This window comes from Lipophrys pholis, assembly GCF_963383615.2.
Source record: "Lipophrys pholis genome assembly, chromosome: 11".
In the NCBI taxonomy this organism is placed as follows: domain Eukaryota; kingdom Metazoa; phylum Chordata; class Actinopteri; order Blenniiformes; family Blenniidae; genus Lipophrys; species Lipophrys pholis.
Window position 1 is genome coordinate 29,211,067 of NC_137631.1, and position 14,689 is coordinate 29,225,755.

The 14,689-nt window shown below is 44.2% G+C and overlaps 3 protein-coding genes across 11 annotated transcripts in view; 2 read left to right on the forward strand and 1 right to left on the reverse strand.

Annotated features, from left to right (window-relative positions):
• Nucleotides 1-5,330, forward strand: fam169b (family with sequence similarity 169 member B). 8 transcript variants are annotated; one of them, XM_080475492.1, is made up of 9 exons: nucleotides 1-90; nucleotides 668-788; nucleotides 1,318-1,420; nucleotides 1,492-1,577; nucleotides 2,326-2,488; nucleotides 2,558-2,740; nucleotides 3,559-3,853; nucleotides 3,900-3,992; nucleotides 4,654-5,329. In XM_080475492.1, the coding sequence occupies exons 2-9, from the start codon at nucleotides 687-689 to the stop codon at nucleotides 4,679-4,681; spliced, it is 1,053 nt and encodes a 350-aa protein (XP_080331618.1). In that variant the 5' UTR covers nucleotides 1-90; nucleotides 668-686; the 3' UTR covers nucleotides 4,682-5,329. The 8 variants fall into 8 exon arrangements, with proteins under 8 accessions (XP_080331618.1, XP_080331614.1, XP_080331616.1 ...); XM_080475488.1 differs by having other exon boundaries at nucleotides 4,604-5,328; XM_080475489.1 differs by having other exon boundaries at nucleotides 58-157; nucleotides 4,604-5,328.
• On the forward strand, nucleotides 5,189-10,292 carry arpin (actin related protein 2/3 complex inhibitor). Of its 2 annotated transcripts, none has more exons than XM_080475496.1 (7): nucleotides 5,189-5,295; nucleotides 5,378-5,603; nucleotides 6,454-6,529; nucleotides 6,778-6,910; nucleotides 7,690-7,896; nucleotides 8,600-8,775; nucleotides 9,744-10,292. In XM_080475496.1, the coding sequence occupies exons 2-7, from the start codon at nucleotides 5,512-5,514 to the stop codon at nucleotides 9,750-9,752; spliced, it is 693 nt and encodes a 230-aa protein (XP_080331622.1). In that variant the 5' UTR covers nucleotides 5,189-5,295; nucleotides 5,378-5,511; the 3' UTR covers nucleotides 9,753-10,292. The 2 variants fall into 2 exon arrangements, with proteins under 2 accessions (XP_080331622.1, XP_080331623.1); XM_080475497.1 differs by lacking the exon at nucleotides 5,189-5,295 and adding an exon at nucleotides 6,615-6,666 and having other exon boundaries at nucleotides 5,444-5,603; nucleotides 9,744-10,252.
• The window catches only part of LOC308116950 (aminopeptidase N-like), a 24,812-nt gene continuing 20,245 nt past the window's right edge, over nucleotides 10,123-14,689 (reverse strand). Inside the window, exon 20 of the mRNA XM_080475479.1 lies at nucleotides 10,123-10,716. Coding sequence (XP_080331605.1) covers nucleotides 10,561-10,716 — 156 coding nt within the window. The 3' untranslated portion in view covers nucleotides 10,123-10,560. The remainder of the gene's footprint in view (nucleotides 10,717-14,689) is intronic.

The following is a 14,689-nucleotide window of genomic DNA, read 5'->3' on the forward strand; positions in this document are numbered from 1 at the left end:
ACACGGGGGCGGTGCAGGCCACGTCGACAGCAGGTAAAGGTGCGTTCGCGTGAACGTGGACGTTTCGTGCAGCAGGGAGCTTCTGTACAGGTGAGTTCAGTCTGTCCCGCTTCCTGGACCAGATCGAGGCGTTTTGCAGTGAAGTGAAAAATGAATAGTGAGTTTATTCCGGTGAAGTTTCGATGTTTGTCACACAGAAGTTCAAAGGTCAAACAGCTGCTCACACTCATAAACAACAAAAACACGATTTGGGTCACTGAGCGAGTTTTTATGACTCACGTGAAGCACGCGCAGTAACGAGGGTGTTTTTTTGGGCCCATAACTTTCAGTTGTTTCTCCACACAAACACGCGACTTAGCTTTGTGTTCCTCGCCTGACAGGTCATGTTTACCTGGAATAAACGAGCTGACGTCAGTTTATCTCCGTGATTTCCACGCCGGAGTTGACACAACATATTAAAATGCCCCGGGGATGCTGTTAACCTCATTTTGCTTTATTACTGTCTTTGAGGAAGTGGAACAGATTTAAAATTTTACAATTTCTGAAGGGAGTCTGGTGCAGGGGCAGAGCCTCTGTTCTCCAACCCTGCTACAAAGCGTCATGTTGAATTTCTCCTTTATATTATCATCATGTGAAGTTACTCACGTGTTCCTGTGTTTTGTTGCAGATGATTCTAAGGCTCGGTCATGTTCCCTGTGGACCTTCCAGATGTGGAAGACCTGGCCTCTGCATCAGAGCGTTACCTGTCTGCTCTGAAGGACGAGTGCTTCTCCTCACACGCCGCCAAGGTTTCCTCTCTTTAGTCAAAACCTTTAATCAAGTTTGAAGCTCATTGAAATCCTTCAGATCAAACGCCTGTTTCAGAACTTTTCAATGCAGATTTTAAACTGATCCCAAACCCACACCCTCTATTACTCGAACTATAACGATAATTCTTTAGAACTCCCAACACACTAGAACTTAAACGTGACTGTTTCACCTGCCAGAGATTATCCAACAGTAGTTCGTTAATCTGATCAAATCTGAAGCTCAGGGCTGCACTGTAGACTAATGGAGTGATAATCAGGTCCAAACTGGGTCCAATCTGGGTCCGAATGGTGCTAGAGAAACTCTCCAGACTCCGGGTTGGAAGTTGCTGCTCTTGGTTTGTCATTAAAAAAACCGTTATAACTTGTTAAGTAAATTCACAACAAATTTAAGTTTTGTGTTTTTAGGAAAACTAAAGTTTGAAGATTTCCTGCGTTGAAACAGTCCGACAGTAAAAAGTTCTCCACTCTGAGAGTCTTTTAAAGACCTGACTGGTGTTCCTGGGTCCAGGTCCCAATCTGTCCTGAAAACCTAATCCGTCTCCGGCTGTTTGAGGACGACCAGCCTGCCTGCTTCGTTCTGGCTCTTCACCCTCCGGACGATCCAGCAACAGGTTTGCAGCCGCTCCGGGTTCCATTCAGACTCTGCTGGTTGGTACCAGGTGACGATCTGCTGTCCTTCTAGTGCTGGCCCTGTACCTGCAGGACACCTGGTGGGCTCTGGACGATGTCCTGCGGACTTCCTGTCAATCCCGGAGAGGCTTGGTCTCGGTAACCGCGCTCACGGTTCTCTAGAGTTCAGGTCCAGAACGTCGTACTGCTGAAATGTTCCGACGGCGAACTTCCATCCAAACGTGTCAAAGAAACGTTGTGAAGGAACCGAATGCCGCCGACGAGCTTCTCCACGACACCGTCCACTCTCCACTCGCCTCCACTCAAATTCACCCCCTGATAGAATCTGTGTCCCTGCTGCGGAGCCGCGTGCATGCTGAAGGGCGGAGCTACAGCTCCACCTTGGATATCAGCTTCAATTATTAATATTACAAAATGTGGATTATTCCGATTTTGCTTTATTGTCAAAGATGTGCTGCACTGTCGGTGTTTCGGTTTCACTGGTTCCCCTGTTAACTGGTGACTTCAGGCAGCAGCTGATGTCAGAATGAGACAAACAAACGCTACAATACTTTAAACCGAAATGAAATGTGGTTAAACGGCGTTCGCCAGGACGGATAGGGGTTTCAGGTTTTTAACATCTGCTGTGACGAGGGACGCTGGTCACCAGTTACCGGGGAAACCGGTTAATCCGAAACACCGGTGGCATCAGTGGCTGGTCATCTAAAAACTGAGTGGAGTGGAGTCGCGACCTCTGACCTCTGAGGTCTGCGTCGTTCTCCACTGATTGAATCGTCCTCGTCCTGCTCAGGTTTGAGTTCAGCCTCGATGTGAAGGTCAAACGGGTGGATTGAGGCTGAGCAGCGTGGAAACCACGTCGGTTCTGAGTCAAAGTGTCGTCCTCCAGGTGCGATCGATGACGGAGAGGCTGATCGTGTTCCTGCTCAGTCAGGTGGTGGAGAGGCTTCCTGCAGGAGAGGCGTTGTTCTCTCTTCATCCTCGCACCGAGAGCTGCAAGCTGCTGTGGAGCGCCGGGGAGGCGGTGGGCTTCTACACCGTCAAACACAAAGGTGGGAGGAGACGCTGGATTGATTGTAGATGACGGATGGATGATGGATGATGGATGTGCTGTCTTGCAGGCTCCCTGTGTGGCGGGTGGAGCAGCAGCAGCTACGTCCTCCCCGTCCTGGACTCTCTGCAGGTGAGGAGCAGCTGCAGGCGGCGAGGCTTCGGCCTCCTCATGGTGGACGACTTCTGCTCCTCCTTCTCCACCCAGGAGGTCCTGGGGATCAGCTCCCCGCTCTCACCCAACATGGTGGCAGGTCAGCCTGCTCATCCATCCATCCATCCATCCATCCACCCATCCATCCATCCATCCACACATCCACCCATCCATCCACCCACACATCCACACATCCATCCATCCATCCATCCACCCACACATCCATCCATCCACACATCCACCCATCCATCCATCCATCCACACATCCACCCATCCATCCATCCATCCACACATCCACCCATCCATCCACCCACACATCCACACATCCATCCATCCATCCATCCACCCACACATCCATCCATCCACCCACACATCCATCCATCCATCCATCCATCCATCCACACATCCACCCATCCATCCACCCACACATCCACCCATCCATCCATCCATCCACACATCCACCCATCCATCCACCCACACATCCATCCATCCACCCACACATCCACACATCCACCCATCCATCCACCCACACATCCATCCATCCACCCACACATCCACCCACACATCCATCCATCCATCCACCCATCCATCCATCCATCCATCCATCCATCCATCCATCCACCCACACATCCACCCACACATCCATCCATCCATCCATCCATCCACCCACACATCCATCCATCCACCCATCCACCCATCCATCCATCCATCCATCCATCCATCCATCCACCCATCCATCCACCCACACATCCATCCATCCATCCATCCATCCACCCACACATCCACACATCCATCCATCCATCCGTCCATCTATACTACATCCATCCACACTTTATTGTATTTAGGTTTAATGATCTCCTCCAGAAGCTTCTTGAAAAGGTTCCAGTCGGAGTTTGAACATCAGCTGTGTGTTCTCAGTTCTGCTGAAGTTCCTGAGGCGGAGGGCGGAGCAGCGGGAGCGCCTGTACGAGGTGGAGGCTCCGGGGGGTTGGAGTCAGAGACGGAACATCTGGCTGGGCCTCCAGCTGGGCCGCTACGCCCGGGGTGAGCGTGGCGTTGCTCTTCAGGGTGGAGTTCCAGCGGCAGGCCCGGAGCCGTCTGGCTGCTGTGACGGAGGTGTGGAGCAGGAGGAGGACCAGGAGGACCAGCAGGAGGAGGACCAGGAGGACCAGCAGGACCAGCAGGACCAGGAGGAGGAGGACCAGGAGGACCAGCAGGACCAGCAGGACCAGGAGGAGGAGGACCAGGAGGACCAGCAGGACCAGGACCAGGAGGAGGACCAGCAGGACCAGCAGGACCAGGACCAGGAGGACCAGCAGGACCAGGAGGAAGTTCACGACCTGCTTCAGGAGGTCAGACTGTCCCGTCCTCTCTGTTTGAGTTCTTGTCCCTTCAGCTCTGCTGCTTCACTCTTCAGTCCAGAGGTCAAATCTTTTCCTCCCACGAGTGACGACGTTCATCTGAACCTACGATTGTTCGACTCTTCGTCCATCCAACCTTCTGGTGCTGCTCCAGCTGAACCGGGTCGTATTACTTCTCTCTATAGAAGCATGAGCTGCTAAGAACGATCCTGCCGAGGCCCCGTGTTCACGCCAGCCGATTCTGGTGAAGACTCGTAGCGTTTTGGGTCCGTTTCCATGACGACGGATGTCAGAGTCACTGAAAACGTCACTTTTTGGCAAAACTTTGACTCGGTCTCCGTGGAAACTCTGAGTTCATCATTTCACTGTGAACAGAACCTGCTGGCCGTCACCACGGTAACAGACTGAACAGAACCTGCTCTCTGCCGGGTTTAGTAGAAGACCGCTACCAGAACTTGATTGATTCATTGTTTCCAAAGTCGATCGACATGGAGTCAGAAATAATCCAGAGTCGTTACATTCTGAGTCTTTCGGCCCAGATTAGAGGTCCTGACGGTTTCCAGCATCAGTTATCTGATTAACATTCTTTCTTTTCACCACAGATTTGATGAGAACGATCCTTTGAGCGGCTCCTCTGTGTTTCCCCGTTCAGAACCGGACCCTGGACGTGGCCCCGCTGAGCACCGGACAGCAGGCGGAACCTGATCCGACCCGGAGCGGCAGGATGTCGGGGACAGGAAGCGGCTCTGCAGCCCACGCCGAGCGCTCCGACTCCCCGAGCTCCGAGCCGCCGCATCCTCCTCCGCCCGCTCGGCGCCGCTCCGAGGATCCAGAGGAAAGAACGAGGACGGCCAAACGGGCCCGGAGGACATGAGCCTGAACACGTGCTCGCCGCTTCGGCCCGACGGCGCCTCGCGCTGCTTTATTCAGCTGTGTGGAACTTCTTACACTGCTGTATCCTGTCAACCCGTCTCTTGAGGACGGCCCAGTGTCTCGGTGTGTCCTGGTGGACTCCGCAGTAGATTTGTGTCTCCGTGTCGGTTTGTGATCAATGTGTGTTTATTTGTGATCTTGACCTTCGCCGAGGGAAGGTCATGTTTCTGTCTGCGGGGATATATTTATTGGTTTGTTTGTATTTTACCAACTTTTCATTTAAACTATTAACCGACATTGCATGAAATCTTCAGGGATGATTTGTCATCATCCAAGGACCGATCTGTTAGATTCTGGGACGTCAACGGTTCATCATTTCTGAATAAATCCCAAAACAATCTGTAAAGTGATGTCCCAGGAGGTCAGCGTCTCAATTAAATTTGCCTTAAAATTCAGTCTTTGTATTTATTTGTATGTTGTGATGCTCAGAGTTGTTTCTAAAGTGTTTCAGTTCACCTTCCCGCCCCGGCGGCTCCCGCTGCGAGGGTAAACGAGCGCACCTCTCTGACGCTCTGTGACGTCGCGGTCCGGAAATCAGGAGAGTTCGAGAAAAGGAAAAGTTCCGATCTCCTGGAAAATGAGTCGGATTTACCACAACACGTCGTTACAGAACAAACCGGTGCACAACGAGAAGTTCGACCGCGTCTGGTCTCCTTCTGCTTATGAAAGGTAGCGGATGAAAAAACACCTTTTAAAGGAGCTCCGGCTCCGGCGGCTCATTACGAGCCACCGTGTTCTGCGGAGTGCCGCTGCACCAAACTCCATGAATGAAACTGATAATTTAAACCGTTTTATCTTTTACAAGCTGCACATTTGTAACTTTCACTCCTAAAACTATCAGTATGTTGGCTGTTGGTAATGCGGGTGTTTCCGGCTCGTTGTTGGTGTTTTTGTTTTGGCTCCACCTCTAAAGGTCCACCTTTAATGTGACCAAACTCTATTTTATACATGAGAAATACTTTAAATCTTATTGATTTCATGCTACTAATTATCATTAAATTTATCACGGCAGTTACTAATATGCTTAAAGTTTTTTTTTCTAATGCGAACTGGTCAAAATAATTTCCCATTATTTTTAATTTGTTTTTGCATTTAGTTTTTATTTATTATATATACTCTATTTCTATTTTAATTTACATGTCATTTTGTAATATATTTTTACTTTGTGACTTATGTCTGAACATTTGTGGGACATTTCTTGACTCAAATACTTTCAGTATTATTCATCTATTATTTCAGTGTTTTTTATTCAGATATTTTTGAAGATTTTACTTTTTCTCAGCTTTGATTTTATTTTACTTTGCAATTTTTGTCCTCTTGCATTCAGGCGTCCTCTATTTTCATCAATCAAATTCCAGATTGCATTTTTTTATATCTTAAAAAAAATTACATTTGTCTTATTTGAAATATTTTGAGAATATTTTCCTTCTTTTTCAGTATATTTGATCTAATGTTCTTATTCTCTTTCCCCGGCTTTTACTTCCGTTATTTCTCAGTAATAATGTGTTTCCACCCACAGCGGCCCCGGCGTTCTCCTCGAAGGAAAACTTGTGGATGTTTCCAGACATTCAATCTGTGACTCCAACAATGAAAAGGTACAAAACTCAAAAGCAACGGGAAGATCATTGGAGGCGAACAGGAAATAGTTGAGATTATCGGCTGTTTGTGGTTTTTTATCAGATTTTACAGACGAATTCAGTCTGCAGGGAGCGACTTTTCACCTCTTTCTCCAGTAGGAAAAAAACTACATATATATATATATATATATATATATAATGTAAATACATCACACAAAATAGTCTATAAATATTCAGACAAGACGTCTGTCCCCTCGTCCCCTCAGGTCCGGTTCTTTGTTCTCTACATCAAACCGGGTCGGATCCATCAGAGGAAGTTTGATTCCAGTGGAAAGGAGGTGGAGCCAAACTTCAGCGACACCAAGAAGGTCAACATGGGTCACCTGATGTCGTCCTACAGTGAGTCCACCGCTTGTCCACCTCGTCCAGCGCTCGTCCACCTCGTCCAGCGCTCGTCCAGCGCTCGTCCACCTTGTCCAGCGCTCGTCCACCTTGTCCAGCGCTCGTCCACCTCGTCCACCTCGTCCACCTCTCGTCCGCTCGCCTCTCTGAGAGAACATGAGAAATTCTGACGGTACAGACGTTAGGCTGTTGATTGGCTGCAGGAACTATCAATCATAGCAGTAGCATAGCGATAGCATAGCGATAGCATAGCAGTCCTTTTCTTACACTAAAACTAAAAACCGCTGGTGGAGCGTCTCCGAACATCGAGCCGCAGAGCAACGCACCCGGAGATTAAAATTAAATATTTATAAATCACATGGGGGTCAAAGGTTATCCTAGTCCTGTTAGTGGCTAACTGCTAACCGCTAACTTCACCAGAGGTGTTTTATGACATCAGCCTCCTGCTGTGGCGACAATCAAATCCTCATGTTTTGCGGTGGCGCCCCCTTGAGGGCGATTCTGGTTTGAACAAAGATCCCAAAGAAAAAAGTTTCAAACTCCAGAGTTTCAGTTTTAACTCCGGTTCAAGACCAGAATCAAGTTTTAACCAGCAAACGAGGGGTTAACCGGGACCACTCCTTTAAAGGGCTTTAACCTTCATGGTGTCCTCTGGTGGTTCTGGTCTTCATGGTGTCCTCTGGTGATTCTAGTCTTCATGGTGTCCTCTGGTGATTCTAGTCTTCATGGTGTCCTCTGGTGGTTCTGGTCTTCATCGTGTCCTCTGGTCCCTCCAGAGGTGGAGGCTAAAGGAGAGTCGGACCGGCTGTCGGAGGACCAGCTGTCGGTTCTGGTCCACAGACCCGAGCTGGCGAGGATCACCGACAGACACAGACCCGCCGGGTCCTGGGCCTTCTGGTACCCCGAGTCCCACATGGACCAGACGGAGCTGGAACCAGGACAGGAAGTCCGCCTGAAGACCAGAGGAAACAGTCCCTTCATATGTGAGTCTGCATTACCCACTGTGACGGATTATAATCTGGATCATCCATTATAATCCAAATTATAATAATAAACTGGAATATTTTCTGGATTAACCCATTGTAATACAGATTATAATTATAATACAGATTATTATCCAGTTTATAATTATAAATTAGATTATAAACTGGATTACAGTCCAGATGAAAACTCTTGAAAATGTTTAGCTTTTTTTTACATTTATGATTTATTTTTTATTTAAACAATTTTTATAATTTGTGAAATTCAAAATTGTACTAAATCCTCCTTTATCATTTTTAATATTTTGATCTAATTCTTAGATTGATTAAAATGGACATTTTCATATTCTGCGTTTTATTTTTTAAGCCTTTTTACATTCCAAGACTTAAATATTAAAACTTAAATATTTTAACAATTTAAAAGCTAAAATGTTAAATAAAATGTGAACATTTGGGGGAACAAAGTAAACGACTGCTTGTAATTTATAAAAGTAACTTTATTTGTACTTGAGTACAAATATTTAGTTCCTTTTGGTCACAACGAGAATAAAACTAATATTTTTGAGTCTCGGCTCGTCGACTTTCCCTGGACGGTTTCCAGTTGTATTAATCCTGCCTGGACTCAGCCGACCTCTGGTCTCTGACCTCTGGTCTCTGACCTTTGATCTCTGACCTTTGATCTCTGACCTCTGACCTCTGGCCTCAGTCTCGTTGGCCAAAGTGGACGGCGGCACGGTGACCCGCTGTAACTTCGCCGGAGACGAAGGGGCCGGAGCTTCGTGGACCGACAAGATCTTGGCCAATAAGACGGAGGCAGGCGGCGACCGGACCTCCGGAGGAGGCGGAGCCGGAGACGGGGGCGGAGCCGAGGAAGACGAATGGGTGATCATCAATTTTGTTTTCCATGAAATGATGTGAAAACAGACTTTTTTAAAACTAAAATTTAAAATGTTGCAGATTTTTGATTGATGGTTTAAACATAATTATCACTTTTTAATTATAATGCGGAGGGCAACAAGGAATTCACTTCACCTGGAGGCCGTAGATAATCTCTGGGATTGTAGAGTTCCTGAAAATAAATGTCTGATATTAGAGGCAGAAGCACTTGTCTGGTCCTGATTAGATCAAGTCCATGAATTTGATCTGAAACTGTCAAGTTTAGCTTCAGATGGTTTCAAGTTTAATCTCCTGAACTTAATTCACATTTTGAATGCAGTTTGGTGTTTTGTGTTGCTGTGAAGAAGGCCTGTTGGTAAATTGGCAGATTATTGAATGGAGTTTGGTTTCATATAATTTCTGTGCAGTTGAACAATAAAAAACGTTTTCTGCTAAAACTGAATTTCTTTTTTAAATTCAGTCAAACTTCATGAATTGAAAATAGAAAATTCCTCTGGATGAATTTATAAAATATTCTGGTGCTAGTTTTCTCTGCAGGAAGCCCAGTCTGGGTGTTTCCAGCTAAAATGTGCCATATTTTGAATGGAGTCTGGTGCCGGAGCCGCTTGTGTGGAAGTCGAACTTTAAATGAAGTCTGGATTGAAATGTTTTCCTTTGAAACAGTTTGGTGAAATTGAGGCACGAGAACGAGACTGACCTCCAGTTTCCTGAACAATCTGAACACTGGCAACTTGTTTGAGCAATGTTTTTACGAACATGTTGCTTGCCCGTGTCACTCATGTTGCCCATGTTGCTCATGTTGCCCAGGTTGCTCATGTTGCTCATGTTCCCCATGTTGCCCAGGTTGCTCATGTTGCCCATGTTGCTCAGGTTGCTCATGTTGCCCAGGTTGCTCATGTTGCCCATGTTGCTCATGTTGCCCATGTCACTCTTCCTCACTTGTCTGCTCTCAGGATGATTGAAGCTCGGTTGCTGGTTCGACTTCCGTCCAGGCCTCAGGGCTGAACATCGCGGCAACGAGCAACTGTAAAGACTGTGTTCTTCTTCACTTCCTGCCGAACCTCGGAGGTTCCTCCTCCTGCTTCATTCAGCCCGACGGCTCCGGGACGGTTCCTCACTGTTTGAGATCTCAGTGATCTGTGGAGTCGTCTTCGTCTTCGTCTTCGTCTTCGTCCAGCAGCAACAATCACAAGGACACAAGAAGAAATTCATTTGCTTTGTTGTTTTACTTCATGATGCTTCTGAAGTGGAAACGTTTTCCAATAAAAGGCCAAAAGGAATTTCATTTTAAAGCTTTTATTAAGGATCATTTTTCTTTTTTTTTCTGTTTTTACATTTGATTAAAAAGGTACAAATATAAATTTTAATACATAAATAATCTTCCATGTTTTTTAACCTGCATTTGATTCTGAATAAATTTCTGAGCTTTAATCCAAAGAAGCAAAAGCCTGAGAGACGTTCGAACAAAATGTTTTATTATTAAAAATGAGTTCGTACACTGGATTCATTTTAAGTTTTTACAATAGAGACATTTTTTTGTACAAATCGCTGGAAGTTTGTCACAATAAGTTTTTACAAAAAGCAGATCAGCTTCAGCTCACTGAAGCCAAACATCCGATCGATCTGATGGCGAAGCTACGAGATAGAAAACAGGATTAAACTCTTATTGTTTTAAATAATAAAGATTCATCTTTAGAGGTTTTAACACATTCAAAGTGCAGCGTCGACACTGGACTGACGCCGGCGTTTGACACCAGCATCAGCAGCCCGTCACTGGTGTGTGGGCGGAGCTTCCGTGGCCCACTGGAACCAGTGCAGCAGCGCGTCCCGGTTCTCCTCCACCCAGCGGATGTTGACCCGGGTCTGCTCCAGCACCTGCTCACCCCAGCCCGACCCGGAGAACCTGTCCTCCAGGAAACGCTCCAGCTGCAGAAGCAACGCCGAGACGCATCGTCAGACAACAGCATAGTGACATCCGTCATCCATCAATACGTCATCCATCAATACGTCATCCATGAACACATCAATACGTCATCCATCAATACGTCATCCATCAATACGTCATCCATCAATACATCAATACGTCATCCATCAATACATCATCCATCAATACGTCATCCATCAATACATCATCCATCAATACGTCATCCATCAATACATCAATACGTCATCCATCAATACATCATCCATCAATACGTCATCCATCAATACGTCATCCATCAATACGTCATCCATCAATACATCATCCATCAATACGTCATCCATCAATACATCAATACGTCATCCATCAATACGTCATCCATCAATACATCATCCATCAATACGTCATCCATCAATACATCATCCATCAATACGTCATCCATCAATACGTCATCCATCAATACGTCATCCATCAATACATCATCCATCAATACTACATCCATCAATACATCATCCATCAATACGTCATCCATCAATACGTCACCCATCAATACGTCATCCATCAATACATCAATACGTCATCCATCAATACGTCATCCATCAATACGTCATCCATCAATACATCATCCATCAATACATCAATACGTCATCCATCAATACATCATCCATCAATACGCCATACATCAATACGTCATCCATCAATACGTCATCCATCAATACATCAATACGTCATCCATCGATACGTCATCCATCGATACGTCATCCATCGATACGTCATCCATCAATACATCATCCATCAATACATCATCCATCAATCCGTCATCCATCAATACGTCATCCATCTATACATCATCCATCAATACGCCATCCATCAATACATCATCCATGAATACGTCATCCATCAATACATCATCCATCAATACGTCATCCATCTATACATCATCCATCAATACATCATCCATCAATAAGTCATCCATCTATACATCATCCATCAATACATCATCCATCAATAAGTCATCCATCAAGACATCAATACGTCATCCATCAATACGTCATCCATCAATACATCAATACGTCATCCATCAATACGTCATCCATCAATACATCAATACGTCATCCATCAATACATCATCCATCAATACATCATCCATCAATACGTCATCCATCTATACATCACCCATCAATACATCATCCATCAATAAGTCATCCATCAAGACATCAATACGTCATCCATCAATACGTCATCCATCAATACATCAATACGTCATCCATCAATACGTCATCCATCAATACATCATCCATCAATACGTCATCCATCAATACGTCATCCATCAATACATCAATACGTCATCCATCAATACGTCATCCATCTATACATCACCCATCAATACATCATCCATCAATAAGTCATCCATCAAGACATCAATACGTCATCCATCAATACGTCATCCATCAATACGTCATCCATCAATACGTCAATACGTCATCCATCAATACATCATCCATCAATACGTCATCCATCAATACATCAATACGTCATCCATCAATACATCATCCATCAATACATCATCCATCAATACGTCATCCATCAATACGTCATCCATCAATACATCAATACGTCATCCATCAATACGTCATCCATCAATACGTCATCCATCAATACATCATCCATCAATACATCATCCATCAATACATCAATACGTCATCCATCAATACGTCATCCATCAATACGCCATACATCAATACGTCATCCATCAATACGTCATCCATCAATACATCATCCATCAATACATCAATACGTCATCCATCAATACGTCATCCATCGATACGTCATCCATCAATACATCATCCATCAATACATCATCCATCAATCCGTCATCCATCAATACGTCATCCATCAATACATCATCCATCAATAAGTCATCCATCAAGACATCAATACATCATCCATCTATACATCATCCATCAATACGTCATCCATCAATACATCATCCATCAATAAGTCATCCATCAAGACATCAATACGTCATCCATCAATACATCAATACATCATCCATGAATACGTCATCCATCAATACATCAATACATCATCCATCAATACGTCATCCATCTATACATCATCCATCAATACATCATCCATCAATAAGTCATCCATCAAGACATCAATACATCATCCATCTATACATCATCCATCAATACATCATCCATCAATAAGTCATCCATCAAGACATCAATACGTCATCCATCAATATATCAATACGTCATCCATCAATACGTCATCCATCAATACGTCAATACGTCATCCATCAATACATCATCCATCAATACATCATCCATCAATACGTCATCCATCAATACATCAATACGTCATCCATCAATACGTCAATACGTCATCCATCAATACGTCAATACGTCATCCATCAATACGTCATCCATCAATACATCATCCATCAATACATCATCCATCAATACGTCATCCATCTATACATCATCCATCAATACATCATCCATCAATAAGTCATCCATCAAGACATCAATACATCATCCATCTATACATCATCCATCAATACATCATCCATCAATAAGTCATCCATCAAGACATCAATACGTCATCCATCAATATATCAATACGTCATCCATCAATACGTCATCCATCAATACGTCAATACGTCATCCATCAATACATCATCCATCAATACATCATCCATCAATACGTCATCCATCAATACATCAATACGTCATCCATCAATACGTCAATACGTCATCCATCAATACGTCATCCATCAATACATCATCCATCAATACGTCATCCATCAATACGTCATCCATCAATACATCAATACGTCATCCATCAATCCGTCATCCATCAATACATCATCCATCAATACATCATCCATCAATACGTCATCCATCTATACATCATCCATCAATACATCATCCATCAATAAGTCATCCATCAAGACATCAATACGTCATCCATCAATACGTCATCCATCAATACGTCAATACGTCATCCATCAATACATCATCCATCAATACGTCATCCATCAATACATCATCCATCAATACATCATCCATCAATACGTCATCCATCTATACATCACCCATCAATACATCATCCATCAATAAGTCATCCATCAAGACATCAATACGTGATCCATCAATACGTCATCCATCAATACATCAATACGTCATCCATCAATACGTCATCCATCAATACGTCAATACGTCATCCATCAATACATCAATACGTCATCCATCAATACGTCATCCATCAATACGTCATCCATCAATACGTCATCCATCAATACATCAATACGTCATCCATCAATACGTCATCCATCAATACATCATCCATCAATACATCAATACGTCATCCATCAATACGTCATCCATCAATACGCCATACATCAATACGTCATCCATCAATACGTCATCCATCTATACATCATCCATCAATACATCATCCATCAATACATCAATACATCATCCATGAATACGTCATCCATCAATACATCAATACATCATCCATCAATAAGTCATCCATCAAGACATCAATACATCATCCATCTATACATCATCCATCAATACATCATCCATCAATAAGTCATCCATCAAGACATCAATACGTCATCCATCAATATATCAATACGTCATCCATCAATACGTCATCCATCAATACGTCAATACGTCATCCATCAATACATCATCCATCAATACATCATCCATCAATACGTCATCCATCAATACATCAATACGTCATCCATCAATACGTCAATACGTCATCCATCAATACGTCAATACGTCATCCATCAATACATCATCCATCAATACATCATCCATCAATACATCATCCATCAATAAGTCATCCATCAAGACATCAATACGTCATCCATCAATACGTCATCCATCAATACATCATCCATCAATACGTCATCCATCAATACGTCATCCATCAATACATCAATACGTCATCCAT

Excerpts from the sequence above, each read along its gene's own strand:
- fam169b (XM_080475486.1), top strand. The coding sequence starts at position 687 with ATGTTCCCTGTGGACCTTCCAGATGTGGAAGACCTGGCCTCTGCATCA. Across the intron at positions 789-1,317 it reads TCTCCTCACACGCCGCCAAG|GTCCCAATCTGTCCTGAAAA; the intron begins GTTTCCTCTCTT and ends TCCTGGGTCCAG. Across the intron at positions 3,993-4,653 it reads TTCACGACCTGCTTCAGGAG|AACCGGACCCTGGACGTGGC; the intron begins GTCAGACTGTCC and ends TTCCCCGTTCAG.
- arpin (XM_080475496.1), top strand. The coding sequence starts at position 5,512 with ATGAGTCGGATTTACCACAACACGTCGTTACAGAACAAACCGGTGCAC. Across the intron at positions 6,530-6,777 it reads GTGACTCCAACAATGAAAAG|GTCCGGTTCTTTGTTCTCTA; the intron begins GTACAAAACTCA and ends TCGTCCCCTCAG. Across the intron at positions 6,911-7,689 it reads TCACCTGATGTCGTCCTACA|AGGTGGAGGCTAAAGGAGAG; the intron begins GTGAGTCCACCG and ends TGGTCCCTCCAG.